The following is a 21,175-nucleotide window of genomic DNA, read 5'->3' on the forward strand; positions in this document are numbered from 1 at the left end:
TCCATGTTCAAAGGGGTCCCTTGACCTCTGACCTCCAGATCAGTGAATGTAAATGGGTTCTCTGGGTACCCACGAGTCTCCCCTTTACAGACATGCCCACTTTATGATCATCACATGCAGTTTAAATGTGTTATTTTAGTTTATTGTAAAATGGTGTATTTCTGCTGTTCTTTATACTATGACCGTTTTACTAGAATGAGGTTGTAATGGTAATATTTATATTATTATATATAACATCCAGTATATATGGCCTTTCTTACAGTATATCGCAGTATAGTGAATCGTTACCTCTGTATCCTGATACGTGTGGTATCACCAGATTATTGCCAATAAACCGCTGTAGAAACCAGGACCACTAGCGTCCTCTTCCATAACTATAATCTAATATATATAAGTCCATGGGTAACACGTCTCAGGTATCTACTGGAGAGTCTGACTGAACAGGATCAGGAGGCTCATCCAGAAACAGGCTGTAAAACAAGACGAGTCCGTACAGACCATAATATCAGATTTACAGCTCCGTCTGACAGGCCTGGTGGTGGGGGGGGCTCCAGAACAAAGAAGCAACAGACGGCCTCGTGGTGGACCGGATCGTGAACCTCGAGGCGTTAAACCAGCGTTTCATTGGGGAAGAAAAGAGCTGACGCGCCAAAAAGAGAGCGGGGAGGTGGAGGGGGCAAAGATGTGGCGCCGAGCGGCGACGCCCAGATGTTCAGATCTTCAGATGTTCAGGAAGATGTCTTTCACTGAGTTCACTTTATTACAGTAATCAGTACTGTAATACAGAGTACTGTAATACAGAGTACTGTAATACAGAGTACTGTAATAGGATACGTATCATGATACAGACGTAACAATTCGATATGAAACCTAATTCTAGTAAAACTGTGATAGTATAAAGAACACACCAGAAATACAACATTTTACAATAAACAAAAATGAAACTTTTTTTTGGAGATTTCTTTCAAAAAATGTCAGACTTTTTTTCGGACAAATTTCTGACATTTTTTTCGACTATTTTTGGGACTTTTTTTTCGTACAATTTGCTTTGATATGAATTGGTTTGATATGAAAGCAGCACATCCAGCAGCGGGAGGAGGAGGTGTCGTAGAGATAACTCCTCTCTGCTGGTGTCATGTATGAACAGTAAATCTAGTGAGTGAAAGAAGTGCTGAGTGGTGAATAATCTGTTTCCTCTTCCTTCAGGAAACCAGCTGAGCTGTAAACACGATAAACTTCTTTTATTGTGTGAAACACAGGAAGCGATGCTCTTCAGGTTTATCATGTGACACGTGGCAGGATTTCTATTTCATTTTATTTCATTGATTAATCTAGCCCCGATTTCTTTCTTTAGGGCTGTCAATCAATTAAAACATTGAATCTCGATTAATCGCTCAGTTGTGAGTATTTAATCGTGATTAATCTCACATATTTGATCTGTTCTAAATGAACCTTAAAGGGAGATTGTCAAGTATTTAATACTCAAATATGCTACTTTATGTAAATGTATGTATATATTTATTATTGTAAATCTAGTCTTCAATCCATCGATTAGTCTTCAATCCATCGATTAGTCTTCAATCCATCGATTAGTCTCTGATCCATCAATTAGTCTCCGATCCATTGTCTAGTCTCTGATCCATCGATTAGTCTCTGATCCATCGTCTAGTCTCCGATCCATCGAATAGTCTCTGATCCATCGTCTAGTCTCTGATCCATCGTCTAGTCTCTGATCCATCGTCTAGTCTTCAATCCATCGTCTAGTCTTCAATCCATCGTCTAGTCTCTGATCCATCGTCTAGTCTCCGATCCATTGTCTAGTCTCCGATCCATCGTCTAGTCTCTGATCCATCGTCTAGTCTCTGATCCATCGTCTAGTCTCCGATCCATCGATTAGTCTCCGATCCATCAATTAGTCTCCGATCCATTGTCTAGTCTCTGATCCATCGATTAGTCTCTGATCCATCGTCTAGTCTCCGATCCATCGAATAGTCTCTGATCCATCGTCTAGTCTCTGATCCATCGTCTAGTCTCTGATCCATCGTCTAGTCTTCAATCCATCGTCTAGTCTTCAATCCATCGTCTAGTCTCTGATCCATCGTCTAGTCTTCAATCCATCGATTAGTCTCTGATCCATCAATTAGTCTGATCCATCGATTAGTCTTCGATCCATCGTCTAGTCTTCAATCCATCGATTAGTCTCTGATCCATCGTCTAGTCTCCGATCCATTGTCTACTCTCTGATCCATCGTCTAGTCTCTGATCCATCGATTAGTCTCCGATCCATCGATTAGTCTCCGATCCATCGATTAGTCTCTGATCCATCGTCTAGTCTCCGATCCAGCGAATAGTCTCTGATCCATTGTCTAGTCTCTGATCCATCGATTAGTCTCTGATCCATCGTCTAGTCTCCGATCCATCGATTAGTCTCCGATCCATCGATTAGTCTCTGATCCATCGATTAGTCTCCGATCCATCGATTAGTGTCCGATCCATCGTCTAGTCTCCGATCCATCGATTAGTCTCCGATCCATCGATTAGTCTCTGATCCATCGATTAGTCTCTGATCCATCGATTAGTGTCCGATCCATCGTCTAGTCTCCGATCCATCGATTAGTCTCCGATCCATCGATTAGTCTCCGATCCATCGATTAGTCTCTGATCCATCGATTAGTCTCCGATCCATCGATTAGTGTCCGATCCATCGATTAGTCTCTGATCCATCGATTAGTCTCCGATCCATCGATTAGTCTCCGATCCATCGATTAGTCTCTGATCCATCGATTAGTCTCTGATCCATCGATTAGTGTCCGATCCATCGTCTAGTCTCCGATCCATCGATTAGTCTCCGATCCATCGATTAGTCTCCGATCCATCGATTAGTCTCTGATCCATCGATTAGTCTCTGATCCATCGATTAGTCTCCGATCCATCGATTAGTCTCTGATCCATCGATTAGTCTCTGATCCATCGTCTAGTCTCCGATCCATCGATTAGTCTCTGATCCATCGATTAGTCTCTGATCCATCGTCTAGTCTCTGATCCATCGATTAGTCTCTGATCCATCGATTAGTGTCCGATCCATCGTCTAGTCTCCGATCCATCGTCTAGTCTCCGATCCATCGATTAGTCTCCGATCCATCGATTAGTCTCTGATCCATCGATTATATAATAACTCAGTTAAGACACCAACCGAAACTAAAAGTATTATTGTTATTATTATTATTATTATTAATAATAATATAAATAATAATAATATTATTAATAATGTTATTATGATTGTTATGATAATATTATTATTAATAACAGTATTATAATTGTGATCCTGATGGTTGAGGAGTAGCGTGGTGTGAACGGAGGTGATGTGATGACATTAATCCATCGTAACAGGTCAGACTGTCGTTCACATTCAGACGTGTTTATTTGTTTGGGTGCGTTACATCTACACACACACACACACACACACACATGCAGAGACACGTGAGCTGGAGAAAGCCTCTCCTCGCCGTCGCTCTCTCGCATGCATGCACACATCTGTGCACTCGAACGCAAACACACGGCTGACACGCAAAGCTCCCCCACTCCCCCTCCCTAAAACCAGGCCAGCAGGATAACACGCCATCAGGACCAGAGAGGAGCCGAGGTCAGTGACATCACAGCGCTCTGTGTTAGCTCTGTGTGAGGATGATTATCAGCAACCAGACCGACCAGTAACAACCAGTAGCATCAATTCAGACCAACCAGTAACATCACTTCAGACCAACCAGTAGCATCACTTCAGACCAACCAGTAAGATCACTTCAGACCAACCAGTAAGATCACTTCAGACCAACCAGTAGCATCAATTCAGACCAACCAGTAACATCACTTCAGACCAACCAGTATCATCACTTCAGACCAACCAGTAACATCACTTCAGACCAACCAGTAGCATCACTTCAGACCAACCAGTAAGATCACTTCAGACCAACCAGTAGCATCAATTCAGACCAACCAGTAAGATCACTCCAGACCAACCAGTAGCATCAATTCAGACCAACCAGTAACATCACTTCAGACCAACCAGTATCATCACTTCAGACCAACCAGTAACATCACTTCAGACCAACCAGTAGCATCAATTCAGACCAACCAGTAAGATCACTCCAGACCAACCAGTAGCATCAATTCAGACCAACCAGTAAGATCACTCCAGACCAACCAGTAGCATCAATTCAGACCAACCAGTAACATCACTTCAGACCAACCAGTATCATCACTTCAGACCAACCAGTATCATCACTTCAGACCAACCAGTAACATCACTTCAGACCAACCAGTATCATCACTTCAGACCAACCAGTAACATCACTTCAGACCAACCAGTAGCATCAATTCAGACCAACCAGTAAGATCACTCCAGACCAACCAGTAGCATCAATTCAGACCAACCAGTAAGATCACTCCAGACCAACCAGTAGCATCAATTCAGACCAACCAGTAACATCACTTCAGACCAACCAGTATCATCACTTCAGACCAACCAGTAAGATCACTTCAGACCAACCAGTAGCATCAATTCAGACCAACCAGTAACATCACTTCAGACCAACCAGTATCATCACTTCAGACCAACCAGTAACATCACTTCAGACCAACCAGTAGCATCACTTCAGACCAACCAGTAAGATCACTTCAGACCAACCAGTAAGATCACTCCAGACCAACCGGTAACATCACTTCAGACCGACCAGTAGCATCACCTCAGACCAACCGGTAACATCACTCCAGACCAACCAGTAAGATCACTCCAGACCAACCAGTAAGATCACTCCAGACCAACCAGTAGCATCACCTCAGACCAACCAGTAAGATCACTTCAGACCAACCAGTAGCATCACCTCAGACCAACCAGTAAGATCACTCCAGACCAACCAGTAAGATCACTCCAGACCAACCAGTAGCATCACTCCAGACCAACCAGTAACATCACTCCAGACCAACCAGTAACATCACTCCAGACCAACCAGTAAGATCACTCCAGACCAACCAGTAGCATCACTCCAGACCAACCAGTAGCATCACTCCAGACCAACCAGTAGCATCACTTCAGACCAACCAGTAGCATCACTCCAGACCAACCAGTAACATCACTCCAGACCAACCAGTAACATCACTCCAGACCAACCAGTAAGATCACTCCAGACCAACCAGTAGCATCACTCCAGACCAACCAGTAGCATCACTCCAGACCAACCAGTAGCATCACTTCAGACCAACCAGTAGCATCACTCCAGACCGACCGGTAGCATCACTCCAGACCGACCGGTAACATCACTCCAGACCAACCAGTAACATCACTCCAGACCAACCAGTAACATCACTCCAGACCAACCAGTAACATCACTCCAGACCAACCAGTAACATCACTCCAGACCAACCAGTAGCATCACTCCAGACCAACCAGTAGCATCACTCCAGACCGACCGGTAGCATCACTCCAGACCAACCAGTAGCATCACTTCAGACCAACCAGTAGCATCACTTCAGACCAACCAGTAACATCACTTCAGACCAACCAGTAGCATCACTTCAGACCAACCAGTAACATCACTTCAGACCAACCAGTAACATCACTTCAGACCAACCAGTAACATCACTTCAGACCAACCGGTAGCATCACTTCAGACCAACCAGTAACATCACTTCAGACCAACCGGTAGCATCACTTCAGACCAACCAGTAACATCACTCCAGACCGACCGGTAAGATCACTTCAGACTGACCGGTAGCATCACTCCAGACCAACCAGTAGCATCACTCCAGACCGACCAGTAGCATCACTCCAGACCAACCAGTAGCATCACTTCAGACCAACCAGTAGCATCACTCCAGACCGACCGGTAACATCACTTCAGACCAACCAGTAGCATCACTTCAGACCGACCGGTAAGATCACTTCAGACTGACCGGTAGCATCACTTCAGACCAACCAGTAGCATCACTTCAGACCAACCAGTAGCATCACTCCAGTGTTGATGGCCTGCTTTGTCCTCCATACATTAAGTGGTTCAAACATCTCCAGGATCCTCAGTAATGAGAGCTGAGTGTCGGATTAACACAGACAGCAAGATAATGAGGCCCCGACACCCTCAGGTCAAAGGTCGCTCTGCTCTGTTGTGGTGAAAACTAGACTACTACGAGGAGGAGAAGGGAGGAGGGGAGCAGGAGGAAGAGGAGGGAGGAGGAGGAGGAGGAGGAGGAGGAGGAGGAGGAGGAGGAGGAGGAGGAGGAAGAGGAGGGAGGAGGAGGGGAGCAGGAGGAAGAGGAGGGAGGAGGAGGGGAGCAGGAGGAAGAGGAGGAGGAGGAGGAGGAGGAGGAGGAGGAGGAGGAGGAGGAAGAGGAGGGAGGAGGAGGAGGAGGAGGAGGAAGAGGAGGGAGGAGGAGGGGAGCAGGAGGAAGAGGAGGGAGGAGGAGGAGGAGGAGGAGGAGGTGTTGTTGTTAGAGTAAGTTATTAATTGAACCCCTGTAGAGATCTGCAGCCACCAGGAGACTCAACTAAACCTCCTCTAACTGGAAGAGACGGCGGCCCAACGGGCCACCAACACTGAACCTCCTCTAACTGGAAGAGACGGCGGCCCAACGGGCCACCAACACTGAACCTCCTCTAACTGGAAGAGACGAAAATGAATGAATATTTAAATATTGCACCTATCTGCAGATTAATATCAGCTGCAGCCCTAATGATGATATTTATTTATAACTATAATTGATCTAGTATAATATAAGGAACCAGGTGACACATTGATCAATGAACTGATCATCAGTTGGAGATATCTGTATTGATTAGTGCACCAACAGACATCAGTGTCTCTGTTATTAATACCTTATATATATACATATATATATATTTAATATTAATGGAGAACTGATTTGAATGGAACATGTAGAACCACGTAGAGAAGATAAAGGACGACCTGATGAACAGATAATCTAACATGTTTTATCTCGGTCAGCTCCTAATGAGGCCCGTTGGGGGGATTCCAGTCTGTGTCTGATGTGTGATTAATGGTGTGAAACACAGAGTTGGTTTGTTCTCTGTGATTAATGGTTGTGAAACACAGAGTTGGTTTGTTCTTCTCACAGCGTTCCACTGTTCACTGCAACGTTAAATATAGACGCCACATATAAAATATAAAAAATAACTGAGAACAGCCGTCAGTAAAAAGACGTCGGTCTTTTCATTTATACACAAAACACAAAGAAACTGAAGAAAATGAGAATTATCTTCGTTTGCAGCTCAACATCTCGTAAAGTTTGCTTTCCCTCCGCCGTGTCTCCGGTCCCGAACACACTGACACACCATACATCGTACGTATGACGTTGCGTCATCGTGCACGCTATCGGAAAGCATTGATAAGGGGAATCGATATTCTCAGGGTCATCTAGGAACCCGGCTCTCAGTTAGACAGGGAGATGATCACTTCCTGTTATGGAGGGAACCAGGGAGATGATCACTTCCTGTTAGTGGAGGGAACCAGGGAGATGATCACTTCCTGTTAGTGGAGGGAACCAGGGAGATGATCACTTCCTGTTAGTGGAGGGAACCAGGGAGATGATCACTTCCTGTTAGTGGAGGAACCAGGGAGATGATCACTTCCTGTTAGTGGAGGGAACCAGGGAGATGATCACTTCCTGTTAGTGGAGGGAACCAGGGAGATGATCACTTCCTGTTAGTGGAGGGAACCAGGGAGATGATCACTTCCTGTTAGTGGAGGGAACCAGGGAGATGATCACTTCCTGTTAGTGGAGGGAACCAGGGAGATGATCACTTCCTGTTAGGTGGAGGGAACCAGAGAGATGATCACTTCCTGTTAGTGGAGGGAACCAGGGAGATGATCACTTCCTGTTAGTGGAGGAACCAGAGAGATGATCACTTCCTGTTAGTGGAGGGAACCAGAGAGATGATCACTTCCTGTTAGTGGAGGAACCAGGGAGATGATCACTTCCTGTTAGTGGAGGGAACCAGAGAGATGATCACTTCCTGTTAGTGGAGGAACCAGAGAGATGATCACTTCCTGTTGGTGGAGGGAACCAGAGAGATGATCACTTCCTGTTAGTGGAGGAACCAGGGAGATGATCACTTCCTGTTAGTGGAGGGAACCAGGGAGATGATCACTTCCTGTTAGTGGAGGGAACCAGGGAGATGATCACTTCCTGTTAGTGGAGGGAACCAGGGAGATGATCACTTCCTGTTAGTGGAGGAACCAGAGAGATGATCACTTCCTGTTGGTGGAGGAACCAGAGAGATGATCACTTCCTGTTAGTGGAGGGAACCAGGGAGATGATCACTTCCTGTTGGTGGAGGGACCAGAGAGATGATCACTTCCTGTTAGTGGAGGAACCAGGGAGATGATCACTTCCTGTTAGTGGAGGGAACCAGGGAGATGATGATGGTGATGATGATGATGATGATGGTGGTAATGATGATGGTGGTAATGATGATGGTGATGATGATGATGATGATGATGATGATGGTGGTGGTGATGATGATGGTGTGATGGTGGTGGTGATGATGATGATGATGGTGGTTATGATGATGGTGATGATGATGATGATGGTGTGATGGTGGTGGTGATGATGATGATGATGATGGCGGTCTCTCCTGTCTCCTCCTTACAGACCAGCTGAAGTCGGTCATGGAACACGTTCTGGACTTCGCGGTTCACGAGCTGACGAAGATCGTAGAAGCTTCGTTCGACGACCTCCTGCTGGAGATCACCAAGATGGAGAGAGAGCAGCAGGTCCTGGAGGAGAGGCTGGACCAGAGCTCCGACAAGGGGGGGGGAGGAGGAGGAGACAAGGGGAGAGGAGGAGGAGGAGGAGACAAGGGCAGAGGAGGTGGAGGAGGAGGAGGAGGAGGAGACAAGGGGAGTGGAGGAGGAGGAGACAAGGGGAGAGGAGGTGGAGGAGGAGGCGGAGGAGAGAAAGGGAGAGGAGGAGGAGACAAGGGGAGAGGAGGCGGAGGAGAGAAAGGGAGAGGAGGTGGTGGGAGGAGGAGAGGGTCAGAGAACGACTCGGTGTCACCCAGCGGCTCTGAAGACACCCGGGAGGAGGTCACTGAGGTCACCGTGTCCAAAGAGATGCCAGAGACAGATGGTGAGTGAAAGGTCCTATCACTGTGACATCACTGTGACATCACGGCGTAGTTCCAGGTGAAACAGACTAAAGAAACACTGATGCACACGTGTTCAGTCAGAACTAAGAGTGTGTGATGTTCCTGTTTCTTGTAAAGTTAGCTAGCACACTTTGTTGTAATCACTGGTGCTAAACATGTTTATTCTGGGTTAGCAGTGCAAACTGAGCTGAGCAGGAATCTTAAAGGCAGCTCGTGTCCTCTGTCTTAGAGAAGTTCCCTACTACCGTACTACTGTACTACCCTACCACCATACTACCCTACTACCTTACTACTGTACTACCCTACCACCATACTACCCTACTACCGTACTACTGTACTACCCTACCACCATACTACCCTACTACCGTACTACTGTACTACCCTACCACCATACTACCCTACTACCATACTACTGTACTACCCTACCACCATACTACCCTACTACCGTACTACTGTACTACCCTACCACCATACTACCCTACTACCTTACTACTGTACTACCCTACCACCATACTACCCTACTACCTTACTACTGTACTACCCTACCACCATACTACCCTACTACCGTACTACTGTACTACCCTACCACCATACTACCCTACTACCGTACTACTGTACTACCCTACCACCATACTACCCTACTACCTTACTACTGTACTACCCTACCACCATACTACCCTACTACCGTACTACTGTACTACCCTACCACCATACTACCCTACTACCGTACTACTGTACTACCCTACCACCATACTACCCTACTACCTTACTACTGTACTACCCTACCACCATACTACCCTACTACCGTACTACTGTACTACCCTACCACCATACTACCCTACTACCGTACTACTGTACTACCCTACCACCATACTACCCTACTACCGTACTACTGTACTACCCTACCACCATACTACCCTACTACCTTACTACTGTACTACCCTACCACCATACTACCCTACTACCGTACTACTGTACTACCCTACCACCATACTACCCTACTACCGTACTACTGTACTACCCTACCACCATACTACCCTACTACCGTACTACTGTACTACCCTACCACCATACTACCCTACTACCTTACTACTGTACTACCCTACCACCATACTACCCTACTACCTTACTACTGTACTACCCTACCACCATACTACCCTACTACTGTACTACCATACTACCCTACTACCCTACTACCTTACTACTGTACTACCCTACTACTGTACTACCCTACTACCTTACTACTGTACTACCCTACCACCATACTACCCTACTACCTTACTACTGTACTACCCTACCACCATACTACCCTACTACCTTACTACTGTACTACCCTACCACCATACTACCCTACTACCCTACTACTGTACTACCCTACCACCATACTACCGTACTACCCTACTACCTCACTACTGTACTACCCTACCACCATACTACCCTACTACTGTACTACCCTACCACCATACTACTGTACTACTGTACTACCCTACCACCATACTACCCTACTACTGTACTACCATACTACCCTACTACCTTACTACTGTACTACCCTACCACCATACTACCCTACTACCGTACTACTGTACTACCCTACCACCATACTACCCTACTACCTTACTACTGTACTACCCTACCACCATACTACCCTACTACTGTACTACATACTACGTACTACCGTACTACTGTACTACACTACATACTACCCTACTACTGTACTACCCTACCACCATACTACCCTACTACTGTACTACCCTACTACCGTACTACTGTACTACCCTACCACCATACTACCCTACTACTGTACTACCATACTACCCTACTACCCTACTACCTTACTACTGTACTACCCTACTACTGTACTACCCTACTATCTTACTACTGTACTACCCTACCACCATACTACCCTACTACCGTACTACTGTACTACCCTACCACCATACTACCCTACTACCTTACTACTGTACTACCCTACTACCTTACTACTGTACTACCCTACCACCATACTACCCTACTACCCTACTACCCTACCACCATACTACCCTACTACCGTACTACCTTACTACCCTACTACCGTACTACTGTACTACCATACTACCCTACTACCTTACTACTGTACTACCCTACCACCATACTACCCTACTACCCTACTACCCTACCACCATACTACCCTACTACCGTACTACCTTACTACCCTACTACCGTACTACTGTACTACCCTACTACCTTACTACTGTACTACCCTACCACCATACTACCCTACTACCCTACCACCATACTACCCTACTACCCTACTACCTTACTACTGTACTACCCTACCACCATACTACCCTACTACCCTACTACCCTACCACCATACTACCCTACCACCATACTACCCTACTACCGTACTACCTTACTACCCTACTACCGTACTACTGTACTACCATACTACTCTACTATCTTACTACCTTACTACCTTACCCTACTGCCCTACTACCGTACTGCCCTACTCCCCTATTGCCTTACTACCTTACTACCGTACTACCCTACTACCCTACTGCCTTACTACCTTACTACCCTACTGCCGTACTATCCTACTGCCTTACTGCCGTACTACCCTACTACCCTACTGCCTTACTGCTTTACTACCCTACTGCCGTACTACCCTACTGCCTTACTACCTTACTACCCTACTGCCGTACTACCCTACTACCCTACTGCCTTACTACCTTACTGCCGTACTACCCTACTACCCTACTGCCTTACTGCTTTACTACCCTACTGCCGTACTACCCTACTGCCTTACTACCTTACTACCCTACTGCCGTACTACCCTACTACCCTACTGCCTTACTACCGTACTACCCTACTACCTTACTGCCGTACTACCCTACTACCCTACTGCCTTACTACCTTACTACCTTACTACCCTACTACCCTACTGCCTTACTACCTTACTACCCTACTGCCGTACTACCCTACTACCCTACTGCCTTACTACCTTACTACCTTACTACCTTACTACCCTACTACCCTACTGCCGTACTACCTTACTACCCTAATACCTTACTGCCCTACTACCCTACTACCCTACTGCCTTACTACCTTACTACCCTACTACCCTACTGCCGTACTATCCTACTACCCTACTGCCTTACTACCTTACTACCCTACTGCCTTACTACCTTACTACCCTACTGCCGTACTACCGTACTACCCTACTGCCTTACTACCTTACTACCCTACTGCCGTACTACCCTACTACCCTACTGCCTTACTACCCTACTGCCTTACTACCTTACTACCCTACTGCCGTACTACCTTACTACCCTACTACCTTACTACCCTACTACCGTAGTATTTAGAACACTAGAAACAGTATTTAGTATGTCCTAGTACATAGTATGTCAAATGTTGTATGCCAAAAATACCAGGATGTTCTACTACATCTGTATGCAAATGACCTCCTTCCTTACACCCTTTCTCTTTTCTCCCTCTCTTCCTCTTGTCTCATTCCCCCCCCTCTCTCTTTCTTCCTCCATCCATCCCTCTCCCTTTTTTTCCTACCTCGCCTCCTTTCTCTCCATTGTCGTGTCCTACCTCGCCTCCTACCTCTCCTCTCCTACTTTAACCCCCCCCCAACTCAGACCCGGAGCGCCCCCCCGTCCTCGCCGTCTCTCAGGACTGGGTTCCGATCCTGGACAAGGTGTTTGGTCAGAAGTGGTGCAGTGACGTGTGGCAGATCAAGGAGCTGGCTGGAGGCGGGGCTGGAGGCGTGGCCGGTGGGCGGAGCCTGGTTGAGGGGGGGGCGGAGCAGGTGGCGCCGCTCTCCGCCCCCGCAGTGACCCTGGAGCCCTCCCCCTCCTCCCCCCAGCAGGACCCCCGCTGGACTCCTCTGGAGGACATGGAGGTCTTTTCTCCTGATGACGACGCTGCAGACGGTCAGAGGAACACCACCGGACCCCCACCTGGACCTGGACCCTCACCTGGACCCACCCTCAGCCCCACAGGTGACCCAGCACACCTTCACCGTGCTTTAACTGTAGTACTACTTTATCTACATTTAGCTGGTAGTACTGATATACTTTTACCTGTGTCTCTCTGGTCTCTCTGGTCCCTGACTCTGGTCTCTGGTCTCTCTGGTCCCTCTGGTCCCTGACCCTGGTCTCTCTGGTCTCTCTGGTCTCTCTGGTCTCTCTGGTCCCTGACTCTGGTCTCTCTGGTCTCTCTGGTCCCTGACTCTGGTCTCTGGTCCCTCTGGTCCCTCTGGTCCCTCTGGTCCCTGACCCTGGTCTCTCTGGTCTCTCTGGTCTCTCTGGTCTCTCTGGTCCCTGACTCTGGTCTCTGGTCTCTCTGGTCTCTCTGGTCTCTCTGGTCCCTCTGGTCCCTCTGGTCCCTGACCCTGGTCTCTCTGGTCTCTCTGGTCTCTCTGGTCTCTCTGGTCCCTGACTCTGGTCTCTCTGGTCTCTGGTCCCTCTGGTCCCTCTGGTCCCTGACCCTGGTCTCTCTGGTCTCTCTGGTCTCTCTGGTCTCTCTGGTCTCTCTGGTCCCTGACTCTGGTCTCTGGTCTCTCTGGTCTCTCTGGTCCCTCTGGTCCCTCTGGTCCCTGACCCTGGTCTCTCTGGTCTCTCTGGTCCCTGACTCTGGTCTCTCTGGTCTCTCTGGACTCTCTGGTCTCTCTGGTCTCTCTGGTCTCTCTGGACTCTCTGGTCTCTCTGGTCTCTCTGGTCTCTCTGGACCCTGACCCTGGTCTCTCTGGTCTCTGGTCTCTGGTCTCTCTGGACCCTGACCCTGGTCTCTCTGGTCTCTCTGGTCTCTCTGGTCCCTCTGGTCCCTGACCCTGGTCTCTCTGGTCTCTGGTCTCTCTGGACCCTGACCCTGGTCTGTCTGGTGTCTCTGGTCCCTCTGGTGTCTCTCTGGTCCCTGACCCTGGTCTCTCTGGTCTCTGGTCTCTCTGGACCCTGACCCTGATCTCTCTGGTCTCTCTGGTCTCTCTGGTCCCTGACCCTGGTCTCTCTGGTCTCTCTGGTCTCTCTGGTCTCTCTGGACCCTGACTCTGGTCTCTGGTCTCTGGTCTCTCTGGACCCTGACCCTGGTCTCTCTGGTCTCTCTGGTTTCTCTGGACCCTGACTCTGGTCTCTCTGGTCTCTCTGGTTTCTCTGGACCCTGACTCTGGTCTCTCTGGTCCCTGACTCTGGTCTCTCTGGTCTTTCTGGTCTCTCTGGTCCCTGACCCTGGTCTCTCTGGTCTTTCTGGTCTCGCTGGTCCCTGACCCTGGTCTCTGGTCTCTCTGGTTTCTCTGGACCCTGACTCTGGTCTCTCTGGTCCCTGTGGTCCCTGACCCTGGTCTCTCTGGTCTCTCTGGTTTCTCTGGACCCTCTGGACCCTGACTCTGGTCTCTCTGGTCTCTCTGGTCCCTGACCCTGGTCTCTCTGGTTTCTCTGGTCTCTCTGGTCTCTCTGGTTTCTCTGGACCCTGACTCTGGTCTCTCTGGTCCCTGACTCTGGTCTCTCTGGTCTTTCTGGTCTCTCTGGTCCCTGACCCTGGTCTCTCTGGTCTTTCTGGTCTCGCTGGTCCCTGACCCTGGTCTCTGGTCTCTCTGGTTTCTCTGGACCCTGACTCTGGTCTCTCTGGTCCCTGTGGTCCCTGACCCTGGTCTCTCTGGTCTCTCTGGTTTCTCTGGACCCTCTGGACCCTGACTCTGGTCTCTCTGGTCTCTCTGGTCCCTGACCCTGGTCTCTCTGGTTTCTCTGGTCTCTCTGGTCTCTCTGGTTTCTCTGGACCCTGACTCTGGTCTCTCTGGTCCCTGACTCTGGTCTCTCTGGTCTTTCTGGTCTCTCTGGTCCCTGACCCTGGTCTCTCTGGTCTTTCTGGTCTCTCTGGTCCCTGACCCTGGTCTCTGGTCTCTCTGGTTTCTCTGGACCCTGACTCTGGTCTCTCTGGTCCCTGTGGTCCCTGACCCTGGTCTCTCTGGTCTCTCTGGTTTCTCTGGACCCTCTGGACCCTGACTCTGGTCTCTCTGGTCTCTCTGGTCTCTCTGGTCTCTCTGGTCTCTCTGGTCCCTGACCCTGGTCTCTCTGGTTTCTCTGGTCTCTCTGGTCTCTCTGGTTTCTCTGGACCCTGACTCTGGTCTCTCTGGACCCTGACTCTGGTCCCTGACCCTGGTCTCTCTGGTCTCTCTGGTCCCTCTGGTCTCTCTGGTCCCTGACTCTGGTCTCTCTGGTCTCTCTGGTCTTTCTGGTCTCTCTGGTCCCTGACCCTGGTCTCTGGTCTCTCTCGTCTTCAGGGTCTTCAGTCCGTCGCTCCTCGGCCTCGATGCTTCATCGTCTCCTCACTCTGCCGTCTCAGCTGCTGGAGGACGAGGACGAGAACGCCGCTGCCATCGCCAAGGAAACGCTGGCCGCTCTGGCGATCGAAGGCGCCAACGACCGGCGAGACGACGTGGAAGCGCCCGGACGGACCCGCCCGTCGCCAACCAGGGAGGAGGAGGAGGAGGAGGAGGAGGAGGAAGAGGGAGAGGGAGAGGAGGAGGAGGAGGAGGACAAAGGGAGGAAGGTACATATTCCTACATCAATAAAACATCAAACACAGAATTCATATTGAAATAACAGAATAAGCAGCACGGCTCTACTTCTTCTTCTACTACTACTTCTACGCTTAAATCTAAAGTTTAAAATTATTAAAGTCGCTCAAAAATGTCTGCGTCAAAAAACTGGACCCACTCACGCTGGAGCGCGGCGCCGCTGAACTCGCTTTCACCTCTTTGCTTCTGAACTCTTTGATGGAATGAAAACATGAACAAAAAAACTCCAAATAACCAAAAGAAGAAAATATGATAAAAGATCAGCTGATGGTTGTCAGCAGAGGAAAGTAACTAAGTACATTAATCAAGTCAGAGTCTGAAATTAATATAATATAATACATATAATATAATATGATTTATATAATATATAAAATATTTATAATGTAATATAATACAGTATAATATAATATATATAAAATAATATAATATATAATATAATATAATATATATAATATAATATTATATATATTATAATATTACATATAATATAATAAATATGATATATATAATATACAAAATATTTATAATGTAATATAATACAGTATAATATAATATATATAAAATAATATAATATATAATAATAATATTATATATATATATATAAAATATTTATAATATAATATAATACAGTATTATATTATATAATATATATAAAATAATATATAATATAATGCATATAATATAATAAATATGATATATAATATATAAATGATATATATAATATATAAAATATTTATAATATAATACAGAATAATATGATATATATAAAATAATATAATATAATACATATAATATAATAAATATGATATATATAATATATTAATGATATATATATTTTATAAAATATTTATAATATAATATAATACTGTATTATATAATATATATAATATATTATATAATATAATACATATAATATAATATATATAAAATAATATATTATATAATATAATACAGTATAATATAATATATATAAAATAATATAATATAATACATATAATATAATAAATATGATATATATAATATATTAATGATATATATATTTTATAAAATATTTATAATATAATATAATACTGTATTATATAATATATATAATATATTATATAATATAATACATATAATATAATATATATAAAATAATATATTATATAATATAATACAGTATAATATAATATATATAAAATAATATAATACATATAATATGATATATAATATATAAATGATATATATAATATATAAAATATTTATAATATAATATATATAAAATAATATAATATATAATAATATTATAAATATATATATAATATATAAAATATTTATAATATAATATAATACAGTATTATATTATATAATATATATAAAATAATATAATATATAATATAATACATATAATAAATATGATATATAATATATAAATGATATATAAAATATTTATAATATAATACAGAATAATATAATATATATAAAATATAATATATTATATAATATAATATAATACAGTATTATATAATATATATAAAGTAATATAATATATAATATAATACATATAATATGATATATAATATATAAAATATTTATAATATAATACAGTATAATATAATATATAAAATACAATATAATATAATACATATAATATAAGAAATATGATATATATAATATATAAAATATTTATAATATAATATAATACATATAATATAATATGATATATATAATATATAAATGATATATATATTTTATAAAATATTTATAATACAATATAATACAGTATAATATAATATATATAGTATAATACAGTTTAATATTTATATATATTGTTTAATATAATATATATGGGGCGGCTGTGGCTCAGAGGGTAGAGCAGCTCGTCCACCAATGAGAAGGTGCTGCTCCGGGTCACATGGCGATGTGTCCTTGAGCAAGACACTTAACCCCAAATTGCTCCCGGAGGCATAGCCATCGGTGTGTGAATGAGTATTTAGATTAAATCCTGATGGACAGAGTTGGCACCTTAGTAGCCTTTGAAAGTGTGTGAATGGGTGAATGCTGACATGCAGCGTAAAGAGCTTTGAGTGGTCGGAAGACTAGAAAAGAGCTATATAAATGCAAGTCCTTTTACCATTTACCATTTACCATATAAAATATATATATTATAACATAATATATATAATATTATATTATACAGTACAGTATAATATATATAATATAATATAATACAGTATAATATAATATATATAATATATAAAATACAGTGTAATATAATATAAATAATATAATATATAAAATGTATATAATATAATACAGTATAATATAATATATGTAATATAATATAATACAGTATAATATAATATATGTAATATAATATAATACAGTATAATATATATATAAAATAATATATAAAATGTATATAATATAATACAGTATAATATAATATACATAATATAATATAATACAGTATAATATAATATGATATAGTACAGTATGATATGATATAATATAATATAATACAGTATAATATATAAAATACAGTATAATATATTTAATATAATATATAAAATACAGTATAATATAATATAGTACAGTATGATATAATATATAATATATAAAATACAGTACAATATATGTAATATAATATAATACAGTATAATATATATATAATATAATATAATACAGTATAATGTTATATATACTATAATATAATATATAAAATACAGTATAATATATGTAATATAATATAATACAGTATAATATAATATATATATAATATAATATAATACAGTATAATGTAATATAATGTTATATATACTATAATATAATATATAAAATACAGTATAATATATGTAATATAATATAATACAGTATGATATAATATAATATATATATATAATATAATATAATACAGTATAATGTAATATGTTATATATACTATAATATATAAAATGTAATATAATAACAGTATGATATAATATAATATATATATAATATAATATAATACAGTATAATGTAGTATAATGTAATGTAATGTTATATATACTATAATATAATATATAAAATACAGTATAATATATGTAATATAATATAATATGATGCTATATATATATATATATATATATATAATAACTGTATAACTGTCTGTGTGTGCTGTAGAAGAAGCGGCGGCGGGTCTGGTCGGAGTGTGAGGAGTGCGGCCGGCGGTTCAGTCGGATGTCTCTCCTGAAGGCTCACCGTCAGACTCACGTGGCAGAGAACGCGGCGGCTGACACGTCGTCGCCCTCGTCTCCGCCCGCCGGCAGCGCCTCGGCGTTACGCTGTTCGGACTGCGGGAAGAGGTTCTCCTCGGCGACCCGCCTCCACAGCCACGTCCGGACCCAGCATCCCGGGACCCGGACCTGAACCGGTCCCGAACCCGGCGGGACTGAGCCGGGTCACCTGGGCTGAACTGGAAACGGGATCAACGGAGCTTCAACAGAGTCCAACAAAAACCAGACTGGGTCCACAGAGCAGAACCAGAACCAGAGGAGGATCCACACACCTGAGACCAGAACCAGACACATTAGTGCTATTTTTAATCATGTAGTTTATTAAACACCAGAGAAAGATAGAAACTACTTTATATCATGACTCAGCTGAGTAACTGGACATTATTATTATTATTATTATTATTATTATTAATAACATTATTATTATTATTATTATTATTAATAACATTATTATTATTATTATTATTATTATTAATAACATTATTATTATTATTATTAATAACATTATTATTATTATTATTAATAACATTATTATTATTATTATTAATAACATTATTATGTTATTATTATTAATAACATTATATTATTATTATTAATAACATTATTATTATTATTAATAACATTATTATTAATAACATTATTATTATTATTAATAACATTATTATTATTATTATTAATAACATTATAATGTTATTATTATTAATAACATTATTATATTATTATTATTATTATTAATAACATTATATTATTATTATTAATAACATTATATTATTATTATTAATAACATTATTATTATTAATAACATTATTATTAATAACATTATTATTATTATTAATAACATTATAATGTTATTATTATTAATAACATTATTATATTATTATTATTATTAATAACATTATATTATTATTATTAATAACATTATTATTATTATTAATAACATTATTATGTTATGTTTGATATCAGGAATCAGAAAACAAACAAACAATAATAAATAATAAAACGGACGTTGACCACCGACGGTCTACAGACAGTCGATCCCTCGCCATCAGGAGGTCACGTGATGGACCACCATCCAGGACCAGATGGAGTCTGATATCCGGTTCTGGTTCTGGTTCTGGTTCTGGTTCTAGGTCGACGAGGATTCATTAAGTATCAGATCATTCAGCTGTTTTCAGCGTCGATCCTTCTGAACAGAAGAAAATCAGCTTCTGTTTCTGAGCGTCACGAACCGGTCTGGCGGCGGCGGTGGCATCTGGTGGCGGCGGCTGGACAAATAATCCCCTTCCGGGTAATGTCCGTCGCCATGACGGGGATTATTTCACCATAACGACCGGCTCGCTGAACGTCATCACTAAATAACTTGAATTACTTGAATGATTTGATAAAACATGAATCCCGACAGCGGACCAGATGAAACAGGAAATAAAGAACCTGATGGGGGGGGGTAATCGATGAGGAGGCGTCAGATCGGAGGAGACAAAGGGAAACAAACATCCTCCTCTTCCTCTTCCTCTTCCTCTTCCTCTTCCTCTTCTTCTTCTACTCCTGTAAAACACGCTGCAGGACAGGAAACGAGCTCCAGCTGCTGCAGGTGAGTTTCAGTCCCGGCAGGTGAATCTTTTATTTTGCAATAAGCGTGCAGCAGCGCGGCGGGCAGAGCGGCGTTTCCTGGTTCTGATGGCGGTTCTTGTTCAGTGGTGTTGGACCTGTTCTACATGGACCTGTTCTACGTGGACCTGTTCTGCGTGGACCTGTTCTGCGTGGACCTGTTCTGCGTGGACCTGTTCTACGTGGACCTGTTTGTTTTTTAAAGTGCCCTTTTTATTTTTTCTCTCAACAAACAGACTTGTTCTCTTTTTATTTGAAACGGTTTGTTGGATTATCGTCAGGTGCATTTTTGTCGTCATATTTTAGTTTTTTTTGGACGATCTTTGAGGATTCTTCTTCTTCTTCTTCTTCTTCTGGGGTCGTAAACAAACAGGAAGTATAACTTCGTCAGTGGCATCGATTGTTTGGACTCATTGAATGTGAATCTCAGCAGTTTTTACGTTTGTTGTACAGTTTTTACTTTTCACACTGAACTGATGATGAAACGAGAGAAAAGAGGAAGGTTTACTCTGCTTCCTTCTTTCCTTACATCCTTCCTTCCTTCATCCCTCGTTCTTCGGTTCAGTGACCTCATGTTAACACGCAGATACCTCC

General features: G+C 42.5%; 1 protein-coding gene across 2 annotated transcripts in view; it reads left to right on the plus strand.

Moving 5' to 3' along the window:
- Positions 1 to 19,437, plus strand: part of LOC141763827 (uncharacterized) — a 28,172-nt gene extending 8,735 nt beyond the window's left edge. The window contains exons 2-6 of one of the 2 annotated variants that reach the window (XM_074628581.1): positions 8,662 to 8,955; positions 9,001 to 9,138; positions 12,784 to 13,146; positions 15,423 to 15,691; positions 18,861 to 19,434. In XM_074628581.1, the coding sequence (XP_074484682.1) occupies positions 8,662 to 8,955; positions 9,001 to 9,138; positions 12,784 to 13,146; positions 15,423 to 15,691; positions 18,861 to 19,106 (1,310 nt within the window). In that variant the 3' untranslated portion in view covers positions 19,107 to 19,434. Of the gene's footprint in view, positions 1 to 8,661; positions 8,956 to 9,000; positions 9,139 to 12,783; positions 13,147 to 15,422; positions 15,692 to 18,860 lie in introns of both variants that reach the window. The other variant, XM_074628582.1, reaches the window with a different exon arrangement.
- The last annotated feature ends 1,738 nt before the right edge of the window (positions 19,438 to 21,175 follow it).

Source organism: Sebastes fasciatus, unplaced genomic scaffold (assembly GCF_043250625.1).
Source record: "Sebastes fasciatus isolate fSebFas1 unplaced genomic scaffold, fSebFas1.pri Scaffold_55, whole genome shotgun sequence".
Classification (NCBI taxonomy): domain Eukaryota; kingdom Metazoa; phylum Chordata; class Actinopteri; order Perciformes; family Sebastidae; genus Sebastes; species Sebastes fasciatus.